This window comes from Macaca mulatta, chromosome 1, assembly GCF_049350105.2.
Source record: "Macaca mulatta isolate MMU2019108-1 chromosome 1, T2T-MMU8v2.0, whole genome shotgun sequence".
NCBI classification, from domain to species: Eukaryota; Metazoa; Chordata; class Mammalia; order Primates; family Cercopithecidae; genus Macaca; species Macaca mulatta.
The window spans coordinates 200,988,101-201,004,605 of NC_133406.1; the positions used below are offsets into that span (position 1 = coordinate 200,988,101).

The 16,505-nt window shown below is 52.0% G+C and overlaps 1 protein-coding gene across 1 annotated transcript in view; it reads left to right on the plus strand.

The window, feature by feature from the left end:
• The first annotated feature begins 6,748 nt into the window (after positions 1-6,748).
• BMP8B (bone morphogenetic protein 8b) overlaps positions 6,749-16,505 on the plus strand; it is a 32,267-nt gene continuing 22,510 nt past the window's right edge. The window contains exon 1 of the mRNA XM_015135949.3: positions 6,749-7,581. Coding sequence (XP_014991435.2) covers positions 7,248-7,581 — 334 coding nt within the window. The 5' untranslated portion in view covers positions 6,749-7,247. The remainder of the gene's footprint in view (positions 7,582-16,505) is intronic.

The following is a 16,505-nucleotide window of genomic DNA, read 5'->3' on the forward strand; positions in this document are numbered from 1 at the left end:
ATCAGATATATGATTTGCAAATATTTTCTCTCATTCTGTGGGTTGCCTTTCACTCTGGTGATAGTGTCATCTACGAGGCGGGCGGATCACAAGGTCAGGAGATCGAGACCATCCTGGCTAACACGGAGAAACCCCGTCTCTACTAAAAATATAAAAATTTGCTGGGCATGGTGGTGTGTACCTATAGTCCCAGCTACTCGGGAGGCTGAGGCAAGAGAATCATTTGAACCCGGGAGGCAGAGGTTGCAGTGAGCCGAGACTGCTCCACTGCACTCCAGCCTGGCGAAAGAGTGAGATTCTGTCTCAAAAGAAAAAGAAAACAAAAAATGGGCCCCTAAAAACATTGGACTTTTCTTAGGCAGCACAAGTTGGAGGAGGCCCTGCTGTTTTGGGGCCAGTTCATGGATGCTTTGCAGGCCTTGGTAGACTAGCTGTACAAGCTGAAGCTCTGGGCCGGCTGAGAACCAGGCTGTGTATGGGGACTTTGACCTAGGCATGAACTTCAAGGATGCCCTTACCATGAGGGGCAGGCTCTGGGCTGCATGGAGGGAAGGGCTGCTTGGCTGCAAACTGAAGTGTGCCTTCTGCTCTGCCAACCCTCTAGGGAGAAAGGACGCCATGAAAGATCCTGTAAGCTGCTGGTCAGAGAGGCAGCTCCTTACTCTGTGCGTCTAAACAAACTGTTGCTGGGATTCTGCATTGGTCACAAAGATTTTACCAAAATTGTTTTGATTTGATTCCGATTTGGCAATGTGTAAATTTCACTTTGAGTTTCCCTCCACTCCCACCCTGCCCCACCGCTGATCTATTCTCATTTGGTTCACAAAATACATTTTTTTTTTTTTTGAGACAGAGTTTCACTCAGTCACCCAGGCTGGAGTGCGGTGGTGCCATCTTGGCTCACTGCAGCCTCCGCCTCCCGGTTCAGGTAATTCTCCTGCTTCAGCCTTCCAAGTATCTGGGACTACAGGCACATGCTACCATTCCTGACTAATTTTTGTATTTTTAGTAGAGACAAGGTGTCATCACGTTGGCCAGGCTGGTCTCGAACTCCTGACCTCAAATGATCTTCCTGCCTCAGCCTTCACAGTGCTGGGATTACAGGTGCGTCACAAAATGAATTTAATTCCAGGTAGAAATCTTCAAAAATACCCATTTCCACTGGCTTTTAAAATAAGTGTGAGAACATTGAAACCACTTTGAAACCATACACAGCAATATTTAGTGCACTCTGGGCCTGTCTTATTGTGCTACATAATGTCCTCCTGTTTCAGTAGGATGCATTCTGATGAAATGAATCCATTTTTATCTCTGCTAATGTTCTTTATGTTGAAGTCTAGTTTACCTGATATTAATATTGCCACTCCAGGCTTCTTCCTCCTTTATTTGCATGATATATCTTTTTCGACTCATTTACTTTCAACCTGTGTATTTATATTTACAGAACATCTCTTACAGAGAGCATGTCATTTATTCTTGCCTTTTTTTCATTAACTAATCTGACAATTTCTGACTTTTTTTAAAAAACAGGGTCTTGCTGTGTTGCCCAGGTTGGCCTGAACTCCTGGGCTTAAGTGATTCTCCCAACTCTGTCTCCCAAGTAGCTGAGATTATAGGTGCATGTCACCTCACCCATCTTCTGACTTTTTTTTTTTTTGATGGAGTCTTGCTCTGTTGCCCATGCTGGAGTGTAGTGGTATGATCTCAGCTCACTGCAACCTCCGCCTCCTGGGTTCAAGTGATTCTCCTGTCTCAGCCTCCCAAGTAGCTGGGACTACAGGTGCACGCCACCATGCCGGGCTAATTTTTGTATTTTTTGTAGAGATGGGGTTTCAGGCTGGTCTCGAACTCTTGACTTCAAGTGACCTGCCCCCCTTGGCTTCCCAAAGTGCTGGGATTACAGGAGTGAGCCACCATGCCCGGCCCATCTTCTGACTTTTAATTGGAGCATTTAGTCCACTAACAGAAGGTGACCTGACCCATTGACTAAAGACCCCCCCATGAAGACAGGACTGCCTCATTATGTTTATTTGTTTCTTTATGACCTGTCAGCACACCCTGGGAACATGATGAACTGGAATTTTCCCAGCAGCACCCAGCCGGGAAGGCAAGTGAGACACCCCTTGGGCCCTCAGCAGTCATTTAATGAGGCGTTACAATGCACCTACCTCATGGTGGTCTCTGGAGCTGACACAGTCATGACCTAGAACCTCACTATAGGATCTTGTAATAGAATTAAAAGGTCCTCAGATCACAAATGCAAAGGTTAAATGTGTCTCTGTTAACATGAGATAATCTCCATTCCTGTAGCATGTTTCTCTTTCTTTCCTTCCTTTTCTTTTCTTGTCCCTCCCTCCCTCCCTCCCTCCCTCCCTTCCTTCCTTCCTTTTTTTTTTTTTTTTTTTTTTTTTTTTTGAGACAGAGTCTTGCTCTGTCACTCAGGCTGGAGTGCAGAAGCACAATCTCAGCTCACTGCAACCTCCACCTCCCAGGTTCAAGTGATTCTCCTGGCTCAGCCTCCCAAGTAGCTGGGATTACGGGCGCCGCCACCATGCCCAGCTAGTTTTTATATTTTTAGTAGAGACAGGGTTTCACCACGTTGGCCAGGCTGATTCCGAACTCCTGCCCTCAGGTGATCTGCTGCCTCAGCCTCCCAAAATGCTGGGATTGTAGGCGTTAGCCACTGCGCTCAGGCTTTCCTGTAGTACCCTTCTTATGGAAAACTTTTCTCTGCTTTTTAAAATTGTTTCTTTTCATATTCTATGTGTAGTAGGTATTAGCAGTCATGAATTTAACCTTATGGTTTCAGTAATGAAAATTCATGGATTTGCATTTGTGGCTGGTGTGCAAGAGAGCCGGTCACACAGCGAGAGAGTGAGCCTTGCTGGTCACTGACGCCTCCTTCAACACAGCTTGGTGCCTCTGTTCTTCATCCCTGTGAAATAATGAGCACTTCTTAATGGAAGCACTTCTTAGTGAGTTCATGAAGGTTGCGAGATCCGAGATCCATTCCTTGAAACTGTTGAGAGACTATTGTTTTCAGAGGCTATTTCAGAGAAACAGAGGCTACTCTGTTTCACGGATACTTACTGAAACCCTAAATGCAAGCCTGGCACTGGGATCCAAAGGTAAATTAAGATGATGGTCCCTGCCTGCAGAAGCTCTCAGCCTAGTGCAGGGAACAAACATGTGAATACATGCCCTTCTATTTGGTAAAAGAAGTGGTTGAGAGAGTGAGGGAAGGAAGAAATGGCTCTGCTCATGAAGGTGAAGAGGGCATCAGGAAAAGCAGGTGTTACTTAACTGCATCTTAAAGGGAGGTAGCACCTGACCAGACAGGGAAAGGGATTTCCCTTCTTGGTACAGGAAACCACATGTTCAGGTGAACAGAAGTGTCAACAGCAGGACAAGTAGGGGCACCACAGGTATTCCTATGGGACTGCAGCCAATATATGGGGTTAGCGGCCAGATAAGACCATGGAGGTGGGTCAGCAGCAGGGGCCAGGTGATGATGCCCGACCACTGGGTCCTGGGCACTTATCACATTGTGCCTTGCTGGTCCCCGAGATATGGTCCTCAAAAAACTAAAAAGCCATAGTCACATGCATTTGGAAGAAGCCGACTTAAGGCTAAGCAGGTATTTATTTATTTATTTATTTATTTATTTATTTATTTAATTTACTTATTTATATTTTTTACTGCAGGACTTCTGGAGCTTACAAAGTGCTAAGTGCATGAGGGCTCTCCCAAGGGGGCAATAGATAGTGCAGTGTGTCCTGAACCCCTTTTGTAGGAAAGCCCTCAGAATCTCACCTGGGGAAATTCTGCTATAAGCAATGAAAGACCATGGAAGGATTCAGATTTTCATTTGGAAATGCATTCTGCAGAATCAGTGGGGGCTGGGTGGGGTGGGTGGTGAGATGAGAAATAAGGAGACCCGTGGGGAGGAGGTGCTCCATGAAACACCTGAGTGCAAGGGGGCGTGCACAGGCTCAGGGATTCAAGAGGCATTCGAGGTAGAATCAATAGACTGAACTGTCCTCGGGAGGGAGGGACCTACGTTGGTGCCAGGGTTTTGGTTCCCAGCCCTGGTCGTGTCTAATCAGATGTTGGATATAACCTCTGGCATCCAGCAGGAAGGCCTGCCCTGCTAATACATTTGGAGTTGGGTGTGACTGTATGGTGGCACTGAAGCCTCAGTGGGTGAGGTCATCAGCAGGTGGAGTCTAAGAGGGAGAACGGGACTGTGGACAGATCCAGAGGACACCCATGTTTTGGAAGTGGGCGGGGAGGAGAGGTCAGCAAGGGAGCAGGCGTCCTTGAAGCCAGGGGAGGACAGGGTTTCAAAACCAAGAGAGCCGTGTGTAGTAACCCTCCACGTGCAAGTTACAACAGCGGAGAGATGCTTTTATCTGTCAAACCAGCAGAGATTTATTTATGTATTTAACAGTTATACCTAGTGTTGGTAAGGGTTATAGAAAATAAGCACCCTCATGCTATCGGGGAAACAGATATGTATCAAAAACCATAAAAAGTGTATATGCTCTTTGATTCAAATATTCCATCTCTACACGCCTGTAATCCCAGCACTTTCGGAAGTTGGGGTGGGCAGATCACCTGAGCCCAGGAGTTCGAGACCAGCCTGTCCAACAGAGCAAAACCCTGCCTATACTAAAAATACAAAAATTAGCCAGGCATGGTGGCGCATGCCTGTAATCCCAGCTACTCAGGGGGCTGAGGCACAAAGACCGCTTGAACCCAGGAGGCGGAGGCTGCAGTGAGCCAAGATCATACCATTGCACTTCAGCCTGGGCGACAGAGCAAGACTCCGTATATATAAAAAAAAATCCATCTCTAGAAATTCATCCTAAAGAAAATCACCATGGATGAGCACAGATTATTCTACAAGATTGTTCATAAAACATTGTATATAATATAAAAATATAAAAATATCCTGTAACATAAGCTTGATTAAATAAATTATGACAGCAATATGATGGAAAAATACCATGAAGTCAGTAAAAAAAAAAAGTGCAATAATTAATGGCATAGTGAAATACTGCAATATAATGTGAAGAGAATAAAGCAAGTAAGATCCTGTTTTTTGTATTAAAAATATACACATACGTGTAAGAAAAAGATACATCAAATATTACCAGTGGTTATCTCTGGAAACAGGGATTTGGGTGGTTTTAAAATTTGTTGGGGGTAATATTTTTACTTTTCTATATTTTCAAAAGTTTCTACAATAACCAAGTTACCTTTGTAATCAGGAAAAAGCAGTTCTTTTAGTGCTCTGAATAGTGTAATAATAATTTTTATTTTATTTCATTTTATTATTTACCTGGCCTTGCAGAAATTTACCTCTTTGGTAAAAGACAGACTAAGCATGTGCTTAAGGTGCCAGTAAATGACTATTTACATTAATAATTTATTTAATATAGAAATTTTTATTGAAGTGATGACTTCAAAATGTGATTTTTGGGGGCATTATACACTTGCTTGGAGGTTTAATCCTCAATCCACATGGTGGGGGGCACCATAATCACTGGTGCCCAGGGCCCTCGAATAGCCCCTGTGAGGCCCTTTGCTGTCCCTCCTTTGCCAGCTCCTCCAGCCTCGGCCATTTGTCCCCTGGGCTCTCCAGGTTCCACTGAGCAGCTGCCCCCCTGCCCAAGCCCAGCTCCAATGCTGTGTGACCTTAATTCCCTTAACCGCTCTGTGCCTCAGTTTCCTCATTTGTTAAAAGAGGAGGTTCCAATGGTATGTACCCTCTGACCATGTGCGAGCGTCACAGAAATGACACGGAACACGCACTCAGAACATGCCTCGCGCGTGGCAAGTGCTAACTGTTACCTGCCATTATTAGGCTCCCCGGCCGGGGTCTCAGAGCCTTGGCACAAGCTCTTCCCTCTGCTTGGAGCACTTTCCTCCACTGACCTTTCCTGGCGCTCCAAGTCAACTCCAGGGGCCTTCCCAGTGTAGTCTAGGTGCCTTCCCCTTCCGCAACGCCTGAACCACACAGGAATAAGTAAGGCGAGAGCATGCCCAGGGAAGAGCAGGGTGTGCAGAAAGGGTCTGAGTTAGTCGAGGCATTTCCGCGAGGATCCTTCTCCTACCAGGCCTGCACCGGGGCCGCGGCGACTGAGAAGACGTGCACAGGTGGCTCCCGAGTGCTCGGGAAGGGCCCCAGAGCCCCTGGCCGGGTTAAGGCAGGATGCGGGTGCGCGTCTCCTCCGCGAAGCTGGATCAGTACTGCGGGCGCAGGGGGCGCAGGGCGCGCAGCGAGGGCTGGCGGGGGCGGCCCGCCCGGGGCGCTGCCCGGGCGCACTCGGGAACCAGGTGGGGGCGCGGGGAAGAGCAGCCGAGCAGGTGCCGGGAAGGAGGCGCCTGCCGCAGCGCATGCAGGGGCCTCGGGGAAGGCGCCAGGAAGCGGCGAAGGGCCGCAGTGGCCGGAACCCGGGCCGGCTGCTGCGGGCAGAGGAACGTGCCCTACCCTCGGGGCTTGGCTGGCACCGCCCAGTCCTCCAGACCGGACTGCGGCTGCGTGTCGGGCCCGGTGGCGACCCCCGCACGCCACGGTTGGGCGGCCAGGTGGCACCACCGGCGGGACCGGAACGGCGCCGCGGCCCTAGGATCTCTGCGCCGAGGCCCGCGGCGGGAGTCACGATGGCCATGACCACGCTGACGCCCAGGCTGCGGACCCCTCGCCCCGGCGGCCGCCCACCCGGCACGCCGAGGTCGCACCTCGGGGTAGCCCCACCCGCGACACCGGCCGCCTCCACTGGTCACTCGCGGGCGTGGCCTCCGCGCCCAGGCCCCGCCCCCGCGCCTCCATTGGTCAGTCCAGGGATGGAGGCGGGCGACACCGACGGCTGAGCCGCGGCAGGGACTCGCGGGAATCGCGCCCCGCGGGTCGCTGCCGGAGCTCGCCCGTCGGCCCTGCGCTGCGCCGACCGCGGCCACAGTCGGACTGGTGGGGACGGCGGCAACAGACGAATTGGCTGACAGTCCCAGTTCGCAGAGTAGTCCCGGCCTTGAGGCGGTGGCGTCCGAGTCCTCTAGTCCCGGAGCTAGGACAGGTGCCGCGCCGGGGGCGCTCCAGGAACTGTGCTGAGGCCGCGGACGCGGCCCTCCCCGCCCCGCCGCGCCGCCCGCCAAGCCCAGCCTCCTTGCCGTCGGGGCGTCCCGGGGCCCAGGGGCGGCCGCGGAGCCGATGCGCGCCCGCTGAGCGTCCCCAGCCCGCCATGGCCGCGCTTCCCGGCCCGCTCTGGCTGCTGGGCCTGGCGCTGTGCGCGCTGGGCGGGGGCGGCCCCGGCCTGCGACCCCCGCCTGGTTGTCCCCAGCGACGTCTGGGAGAGCGCGAGCGCCGGGACGTGCAGCGCGAGATCCTGTCGGTGCTCGGGCTGCCTGGGCGGCCCCGGCCCCGCGTGGCACCCGCCGCCTCCCAGCTGCCCGCGTCCGCGCCGCTCTTCATGCTGGACTTGTACCACGCCATGGCCGGCGACGACGACAAGGACGACGCGCCCGCGGAGCGGCGCCTGGGCCGCGCCGACCTGGTCATGAGCTTCGTCAACATGGGTGAGTGCGGCCGCCCGCGCGGGGACCCTCGGAGTAAACTGGCTACAGGGGAGAGTGCGCGCATCCGCCGGGCCCTGGCCGAACGGGGTGTCACAGACGGTGAACGCGAACCACAGGGGAGTGGGACCGCCGTGGATAGGGAAGGTCTAAGGGTCATGGGGCCCCCTGGGCTGCGGGGTGGTCAGGAGCAGGGTGGGGGGAACTGTGGACTCCCAGGCGCTGCCTTCACCCTGCCCCAAACACACCCAGGAGTAAGAATCAGGTGATGTCCTTGCCCACCTGGGGTGCTCCAGGCAGACAGCCTGGTCCTGGGGAGACAGGTGAGTAAACAGAGGCCGGGATGCTGTCACTGTGATAAGGGCAGTACTGAGGAGAGGGACAAAGTTCAGCGTGGAAACCTGTGGTCACATCATCAGAGTGACCAGAGCTAACTCGCCTGCCCTGAGTCCCCAGCAGGCTCTTCCCTGTGCGGAGCCTGGGTGAGGTGCGGCTGTCAGGGGAGCGGCTGGGGAAGGAGCAGGCTCAGTTCAGTGGGGCAGGGACTGTGGCCTTGTCACCCTGGGCCCAACACCTCGGATGTGATCTGGTATAGGGTGAGTGTCCGGGCCTGTGGAATGGCCCAGTGGGTAGCTGGACCCACTTTGTTCTCTGAGGCAAAGCCTGGCTTTTCCTGTCTGCAAATATCTTGTATCAAAGCCTGGAGCGATTTATTTCTTAAGATCTCAGAGATTTTTTTTTCCAGTACTAAACTCTTTGGTCTATGGTCGTGTAGTTACCGTTGGTCAGGTCCCCCATCTGCTTTGCCTCCTGTCTGTGGCTAGCGACAGGCCAGGGTCTGGGGGCCAAGGACCACAGCTCAGCCCAAAGTAGGGGAGCTGTGGGGCTGAGAGGAGGGAGAGGGTAACTGCCCCATTAATTCTTCATCCTCACGACAACCCTGATAACAGCCACGGTCTTCATCCCCATCTCCCAGATGAGGACAGTGAGGCTCAGAGAGGCAGCGCCATGCCTAGAACAGTGTAGCCTCGAAGCCGCTGAGCCAGGACAGCCAGGAAGCCTGACTGTCCATCCGGTGCCCAGTGAGATGACATTTCTGTTGTCAGGTCAGGTTTTCAGGGTGCAGAGAGCTTTCTGAGGAGTCTGGGCTGAAGAACACAGGGGACTGAGCCGCAGCAGGTTTTGTGGGGCCGTCAGCCATTTGCTTCCTACACTAGGGCAGAAGAGGGCATGGCCAAGCCTCTGCTCCCCACAACCCAAGAGCTGGTGGTGGAGGTGAGCAGCAGGAGACAGCCGTTCACCATCGGTGAGCGCCCAGTGCAGGCACAGGAATCTGGCTGGTGGGATCTGGATGCTGCCTTCCTAGTTAGAGGACAGGGTGGGGGATGTGGGACAGAGGAGACCATCGTGAAGCTGGGACTGGGCCTCTGTCATCAGGACAGGCTGACACTGGGCTCAGGACCAAGAAGAGCTGTGGATGGAGTCGTCCAAGAATGTCCCCGGGGGGAGTCGACCATCAGAATGAGTCACCACTCAGCCCATGTCCTGCCTCCCCTGGCATCCCCTGGGTCAGGACATGCCCAGCCTGGTGGGGCTGTTGCTGGGAATTGCGCAGGGCCTACCCCTCTGTGTGACCTTAGGGAAGTTCGTCACCCTCTCAGCCTTGGTTGCTCCTTGTAAAATGAGGTGCCTGGTGATCTGTCCTCAGGGTTGTTATGTGATTGGTAGAGGGGCAGGAATGGAAAGCCTGTGCCATTCCCCCTCAGAAGGTGAACCTGGACCTGGGCACTGTTGTCCCCAGGCCCTCCCAGCTGTGGCCTAGTTTGGAGGTGACAGGAACATCTCCATGTGTCTTGTACACATGTAAAACCTAGAAATGGATTCTAAAAGCCAACCAAAAAATGTTTGTGCCTGTTTTTAGAATGAAAAGTAGCATGTGAACTTTCACAGCCTTACCATTCCTCCTTTAATTGATGTGAGACTCTTTTGCCAGCCCTGTTTCATGGGCTCAGAGAGGTTAAATGGCCAGCCCAGGGCCACACAGCACATCCGGTATGACATCCATGGCTGTGGATTCCAAATCCCAGCTTCTTCCCACCCCAGCTCTGGGCATTTCGTGCAGACCCGGGGCCTCCAGCGCTGCGGGATTAACAAGCAGGTTGTTGTTAGTGGAAGCCCAGGCTGCGGGTGGGCGTGGCCAGCTGTCAGAAGGGCTTCTTTATTCTGCTCTGCTAACTGCACTAGTAGAACTCTCTCAGTTAGAGTAGCTTTAACTGGTAATTACTGAGGCCATGGGGCGGGGTGGGGGTGGGGCGCCGATTAGACATATACCAGGATGCTTTCTCCATGTTTGGAGGCCCCTGGAGGTCGGTGGCCCTTCTCCTGCCTCAGCCTCCCGAGTAGCTGAGATTACAGGCATGCGGGCAGAGGCACAGGCCACCACGGGATCTAATAGCAGGGTCGCTGTGGTGACACCGCCCACACCCAGGCTCCCACACCTGCTCCCACCAGCTCCACCTCTCCTATCAGCCTCATCTGGCTCCTGCACAGCCAGGCCTGGTGCCCCTAGGGCCCAACTCTTGATGACAGCCTGTGGGACCCAGGGGGCAGGATTCTCACAGGCCTCCCGCCATGGCTCAGGTCTCTGTGCAGAGCAGGTGCTTTAGGAAGGCAAGCCTGCGTCCTGATGTTCAGAGTCTGCTGCAATGGGAGGCCAGGGCTGGGGTCAGAGTCGGGGCCCCGGCTGGCCTGTCATCCATATCAGCCTGTAGACCTGGGCTCTCTTGGGCAGGACAGTGATGGAGCAGTTGGATTCTGTCCCTGGTCTCTCTGCTCAGGGAGGGGAGAGCCCTGAACTGGGAGGCAGGACCCAGGTTCTTGTGCTGCCTGGGCCCGCCATTAACTCCTGCATGTCCTGGGCCACGGCCCTTCCCTTCCCTGAGCCTCTGCTTTCTCGTCCATTCTACGGTGATGGCATCCGAAAAGCAAGGTGCCTCCCATCCCTGACCCTGTGGCTCTGTGGCAGAGGCGCCTTCTCACAACACCGCCATGGCTTGGCCCCAGTGCCTCAGGCCGGCCCGGCCCCTCCTGAGGGAGGAAGGATGGTAGGAAGGACCACCTCTGCACACTCCTTCTCAATCCTTCTCCACCCATGTCAGCGGAGAGGCAGGTGCCCATGTTCCAGATTGAGAAACTGAGGCATACGCAGGACTAGCAGGCAGAAGTCCAGCCAGGATCAGAATGCAGGCAGCTTCACTTTCGTCCTGACCCCTTCCTGAACCAGACAGATTTGCTCCTGTGGTCTCCAGTGGCCATGGACCGGGGTGTTGATGAACAGAGCCGTCTGGATTTGGGAGAAACAGGACTGAGTGGGAATTCAGGACCTGGCCCGGGTCCTGCTCTGCCCTTGCCAGCCATGTAACCTGGAAGGGTGGCACCATCTCCGTGGGCCCCAGGGCCACTGCCTTTGGTTCTTTACTAGGGACCTGTTTCATTTTCCCATTCATTCATTCAGCAAATAGTTCTGTAGCACCTACCAAGGACCAGGCACAGTTCTAGTTGCTGGAGATACAACAATGAAAAAAGTAAAGTCCCTGCCCTCAGGAAGATTACTCTCTAGTTTGAGAGACACATAATGCATATATGAGCCCTAAAGGTAATTGTCGGGTGACACACACGCCCCATCTGGAAACAGGAGGGGCTGAACAATGGTGAGACAAACAGGGCTAGATTGGGGGTTTCTGACCTAAGACCCACACACACAGAATTTACATCCTGACACTGACACCTGATCTCAGTGTGATCTAGGCTTTCCAGTCAGCCTCCGCAAGCCTCAGTTTCCTCCTCTGTAAAATGGAGATACTCATCTTATGGGGCTGTTCTGGGTTGGTGTGAGATGATACCCAGCGATGCCCATGTGCCCAGAGCCTCCACGTCTGTTCCTTCATTGGTATCTCACGATTGCCGTCACATCTGTGTGTGAAAGAGAAGAGAGAGAGGCTCAGAGCAGGTTCGTGGTTTTCCCAAGGCCACACAGCGGGCTGTCTCCCTGCCTCTGCATCCTCTGCTCTTCTCCAGAATAGCAGCTGCCTCTCCACACAGCCCAGGGCCTGGCCCACCATTAAATGCAGTGTGTGCTGCTGAAATGGACTGTGTTGAATGGGAACCTGTGATGTAAACTGAGACTACTGCTTAAAAAATATGTTTGTTTTGGGATTTATAGAACTACTGCATGTTCCTTTTAGAACACTCAAATCATATAAATTAATTATATAATTTCCTTATAGAAAGCTCAGACCATATATTCAGAAACATATGATATGAAACCCCAAGTAATCCTCCCTGTACCTCAGAGAATATCAGTGTTTTAATCCTTTAATGCAGCACTCCCTACCCCCAACCAGCCATGATATTTTATCAATACAAATATTAACACTTGTATATTATTATTATTTTCAGAGACAGGGTCTCTGTCACCCAGGCTGGAATGCAGTGGCATGATCATAGCTCACTGCAACTGCGAACTCCTGGGCTCAAGCAATGTTGTCACCTCAGCCTCCTGAACGGCTAGAACTACAGGTGTGCACCACTATGTCCAACTAATTGCTTTAAATCTTTTGTAGAGATGGGATCTCACTCTATTGCCCAGGCTTGTCTCAAACAACTGATCCTCCTGCCTCTGCCTCCCAAAGTTCTGGGATTATAGGCGTGAACCACCATGCCCAGCGTTTTCTTTTCTTTCTTTTTTTAACTGCATGGGACATTAGTGCTCACTGTTTTGCAACTTTGTTGTTTTTCAATTTAACAATAAATCTTTTATCCATCTTAAAAGTCAAATATTAGGGTGACTGTATGCCCAAAGGTATTTGCCTGTCCAAGAGTTTAAGGTGGGTCCCTTTTCCCCAAAGTTCTGTCTGGCCACCAGAACGGTGCATACTTTGGATCCCTAGTGACTAGTCCTACCCATTTCTGCAGTGTTTTCTCATCCCTGGAGTAAGTGATTACGACTGCCTTCATTCACAGAGGAGGAAGCTGAGTCTCAAAGAGTATAAGTGACTGGCCCCGGGTCCTGGATGCACAGACCCACAGGAGCAGATAGCAGCTACACAGCTGTAGGAGGGTAGGCCCTGGGGGTGGGGCAGCAGAGTGGTGGTTAGTGACCCTGGAGTGGGGCTCACTGGCTTTCAATTCTGGGTCTACTGCTTGAGAGCTATGAGCTGTTGAACAGGTCATTTAAAGTCTCAGCATCTCAGTTTCCTCATCTTAAAAACTGGGATAATAATGCCTGTATCTGGCCAGGTGTGGTGGCGTGCACCTGTAATCCCACCACTTTGGGAGGCCTTGGCAGGTGGATCACTTGGGGTCAGGAGTTCCAGGCCAGCCTGGCCAACATGGTGAAACCTTGTCTCTACTAAAAATACAAAAAAAATTAGCCGGGCATGGTAGCGCGGACCTGCAGTCCCAGCTACTCGGGTAGCTGAGGGGAGAGAATTGCTGGAACCTGGGAGATGGAGGTTGCCTGGGAGAGTGAGACTCTGTCTAAATAATAATAATAATGCCTGTATCATAATACAATGATTAAATAGGTTATAGCACATAAAAACTTAGCAAGTGTCTGGCCAGGCACGGTGGCTCACACCTGTAATCCCAGCACTTTGGGAGGCCGAGGAGGGGCAGATAACCTGAAGTCAGGAGTTCAAGACCAACCTGGCCAACATCGTGAAACCCCGTCTCTACGAAAAATACAAATATTAGCCAGGTGTGGTGGCGGGTGCCTGTAATCCCAGCTACTTGGGAGGCTGAGGCAGGAGAATCACTTGAATCTGGGAGATGGAGGTTGCAGTGAGCCGAGATCGTACCATTACACCCCAGCCTCGGCAACAGGAGCGAAACTCCATCTGAAAAGATAAATAAATATATAAATAAAATAAAATAAAACCAAAAACAAAACTTAGCAAGTGTCTGGCACTGCTCAATAAGTGACTGTGGATATTATGAGGGAAGGACCTGTGGGATTATGCCCCGACCCCCAGTCATTTACTTAGGGACCTAGAGCAGAGTAGTAAAAAGCATAGCTCCAGGATCTGACCCAGGCTGCCTGGGTGAAATCCCCATTCCACCTAGGCCTCCTTGTAGTGGATGCTGTGGGGGGCTTCCCAGAGCTTCTCTTCAGCATTGAGTCGCTCACGACCCAGCTGCCTGGAGTGCTGGCTGCTGACAGCTCACAGGGGAGTCCTTCTCTAGGTTTTGTTTGTTTGTTTGTGTTTTGAGATGGAATTTCACCCGTCACCACACCCGGCTAATTTTGTATTTTTAGTAGAGATGGGGTTTCACCATGTTGGTCAGGCTGGTCTCAAACTCCTGACCTCAGGTGATCCACCAGCCTCGACCTCCCAAAGTACTGGGATTACAGGTGTGAGCCACCATGCCTGGCCCTTCTCTAGGTATTGATTGACTGAGCCCTAAGAAGCTGCCCGAGGTTAGACACCATCCCTGGGGACACCCCACATCCAATAGCTGGTCTATGGCAGTATCGGTGCCCAGCCCCCTTGCCTTAAGGAGAGACAGCTCTGAAGGGCCACCAGCCCCAGAGCTCCCCGTGCGGTCACAGTTGTCTGAGTCCTTTGTTTTGGTTGTTTCTGAAACTTGCTCCCTTTATTCACTACAAAAAGCAGTAAAGTTTCCAGTTTTCCCAGTAAATTTTCTGACTCAGTGTCTGTTGCCCAGAGAGCTTAACCTAAGATACAGTTTATACGATTATAGTCTAATTTATTTAATGTTCTGAGCCTCAGTTTCCTCATCTGTAAAATGGGAGAGCTACCTCATTGGATGATTAAGAGTATTAAATGAGTTAATTTGTGTAAAATTATGAAAAGAGTGGCTGGTCAGTGCTCAATAAATGTCAGCTTTATTTGTTTTTAGCCCAAGGCCAGCTGGTTAGTGGCAAGACCAGAAGCAAAAGTTGGTAATTTCCTTTAACTGCTGGCTCTATCTTGAGCAGCAGCCGTTCCTTCTCAACAGTCCTGGACCCTGCACACCAGGGTTCTGGGGAAGTTGATGGCAGCAAGACCCGGGTATGGAGAAAGTTGACTCGTTCAGGGCTTTAAGAGCAGTCTATGAACACTCCTTAGCAAGCACTGCTGCAAACCTACTGTGTGCTGTTCCCCTTCCTGTTTATCTTGGGGGCTAATAAAAGCACAGCCCCAGCCCAACCCAAAGTCTACTCATTTACTGAGAAAGAGAGGCCCAAAGACTACTCAATATAAATGATCCCCAAATGGGAGAAATGTCCATTACCCACTTGGCAAACATGGGTGTGAGGGTTCAACAGTGCAGAAGACCGACAAGATCCTTCTCTCATTTTTCTGGGAGACAAACAAGGCCAAAGGAGAGGAGGCATGGCTCCTGGCGGGAGATGGGGTCTCACTGTGTCACCCAGGCTGGAGTGCAGTGGCACGATCACAGCTTGCTGCAGTCTCAACCTCTCAGGCTCAAATGATCCTCCCACCTCAGCCTCCCAAGTAGCTGGGGAGTACAGGTGCCCACCACCATGCCCAGCTAATTTTTAAGCACTTTTTATAGAGACGAGGTCTCATGATATTGCCCAGGCTGGTCTTCAGCTCCTGGGTTCAAGCCATCCACCCACCCCGGCCTCCTAAAGTGCTGAGATGACAGGTGTGAGCCACTGCGCCTGGCCTCTTGCATGTTTTTGAAATGTCAGTTCTTGAAGTGAAAATCCCATTATGGCTTTTCCTGCTCAGGAGCTTCTGTGTGTCCCTTCAAGCCAGAATGGAATTCAGGTTTCCCCAGCCTGGCATTCCGAGTTCAGCGTTCTAGTCAACTGCACCGCTTGGTGTTCCCTTGACATAGCTGCAGCTTGGAGAGGCCGTGAATGAGGAGAAACGAATGTAGACTTTGGAGTCCAGACAGACTTAGACCTGAATCCCACCTTGGATGCCTCCAGTTGCGGCCTTGTGCAAATCAGTTAACTTCCGGGATCTTTAGTGCGCTCATCTATAACCTGGGATGAATAATGTTCCCTACAGGGTTGTCGTGGTGCTGCCTTCACCATGGCCTTCAATGGTCCCGCCTCCTGGCATGCGCAGAGTTCTGTGTCCCCTCCGACATGTGCCAGTGCTGGTCTGTGTGACCAATAGAATATGACCCTAGTGATAGGTCCCTGCCAGGATTAGTCTATAAAAGACTGTGGCTTCCATCTCTCAGATGCCTCATTCTGGGGGAGGTCATGAGGTGAGCAGCCCTGTGGAGAGGGCCACATGGTGAGCAGCTAAAGACAGAGCTTAGAAGTGCATCAGTCATCCCCAGCTAAGTCTTCAGAGACTGCAGCCCTAGCTGACAGCTTGACTGTGACCTCATGAGAGACCCTGATCCAGGCCTACCCAGCTAAGTTCCTGGATTATTGGCCCTGAGAACAATGTGCAACAATATGTGTTTGTTGTTTTAAACTGCTACATTTGCATAATGAGTTACCTAGCAACAGATAACTAACACAGTCAGGTTAGCATGAACAGAAAGGAGGTACCACATGTGCCCAGCATGGTGCCTGACACACAGGTCAGTGCTTCAAAAGTGCGACCTGGAACAGCATCTCCCGCCTCTCAGCCTTTCCCTAGGTGACTCTTCAGTTCTCTTCCTCAGAGTTCTTCCACCCCTCTTGAACATGTTTTCAAGGAAAGTTTTCTCTGCCTCCTTCTTCCAAAGCCCTGTACGTGACTACGACCGTCACCAGAGCACTTGTCCTGCATTGCGTGCACTTCTCTTGGGATTCCAGTCGCTTTCTGTCTGTGTGATGCAGGGGCACACCTAGCCCCCTTTCTCCTACTTCCCAGCATCCCCTGAACAACCTGAGAATAGAGACCAAGTCTGACTTTTCCCGGCACGCCCCCATGGTGCACCCAGCCCTTGAG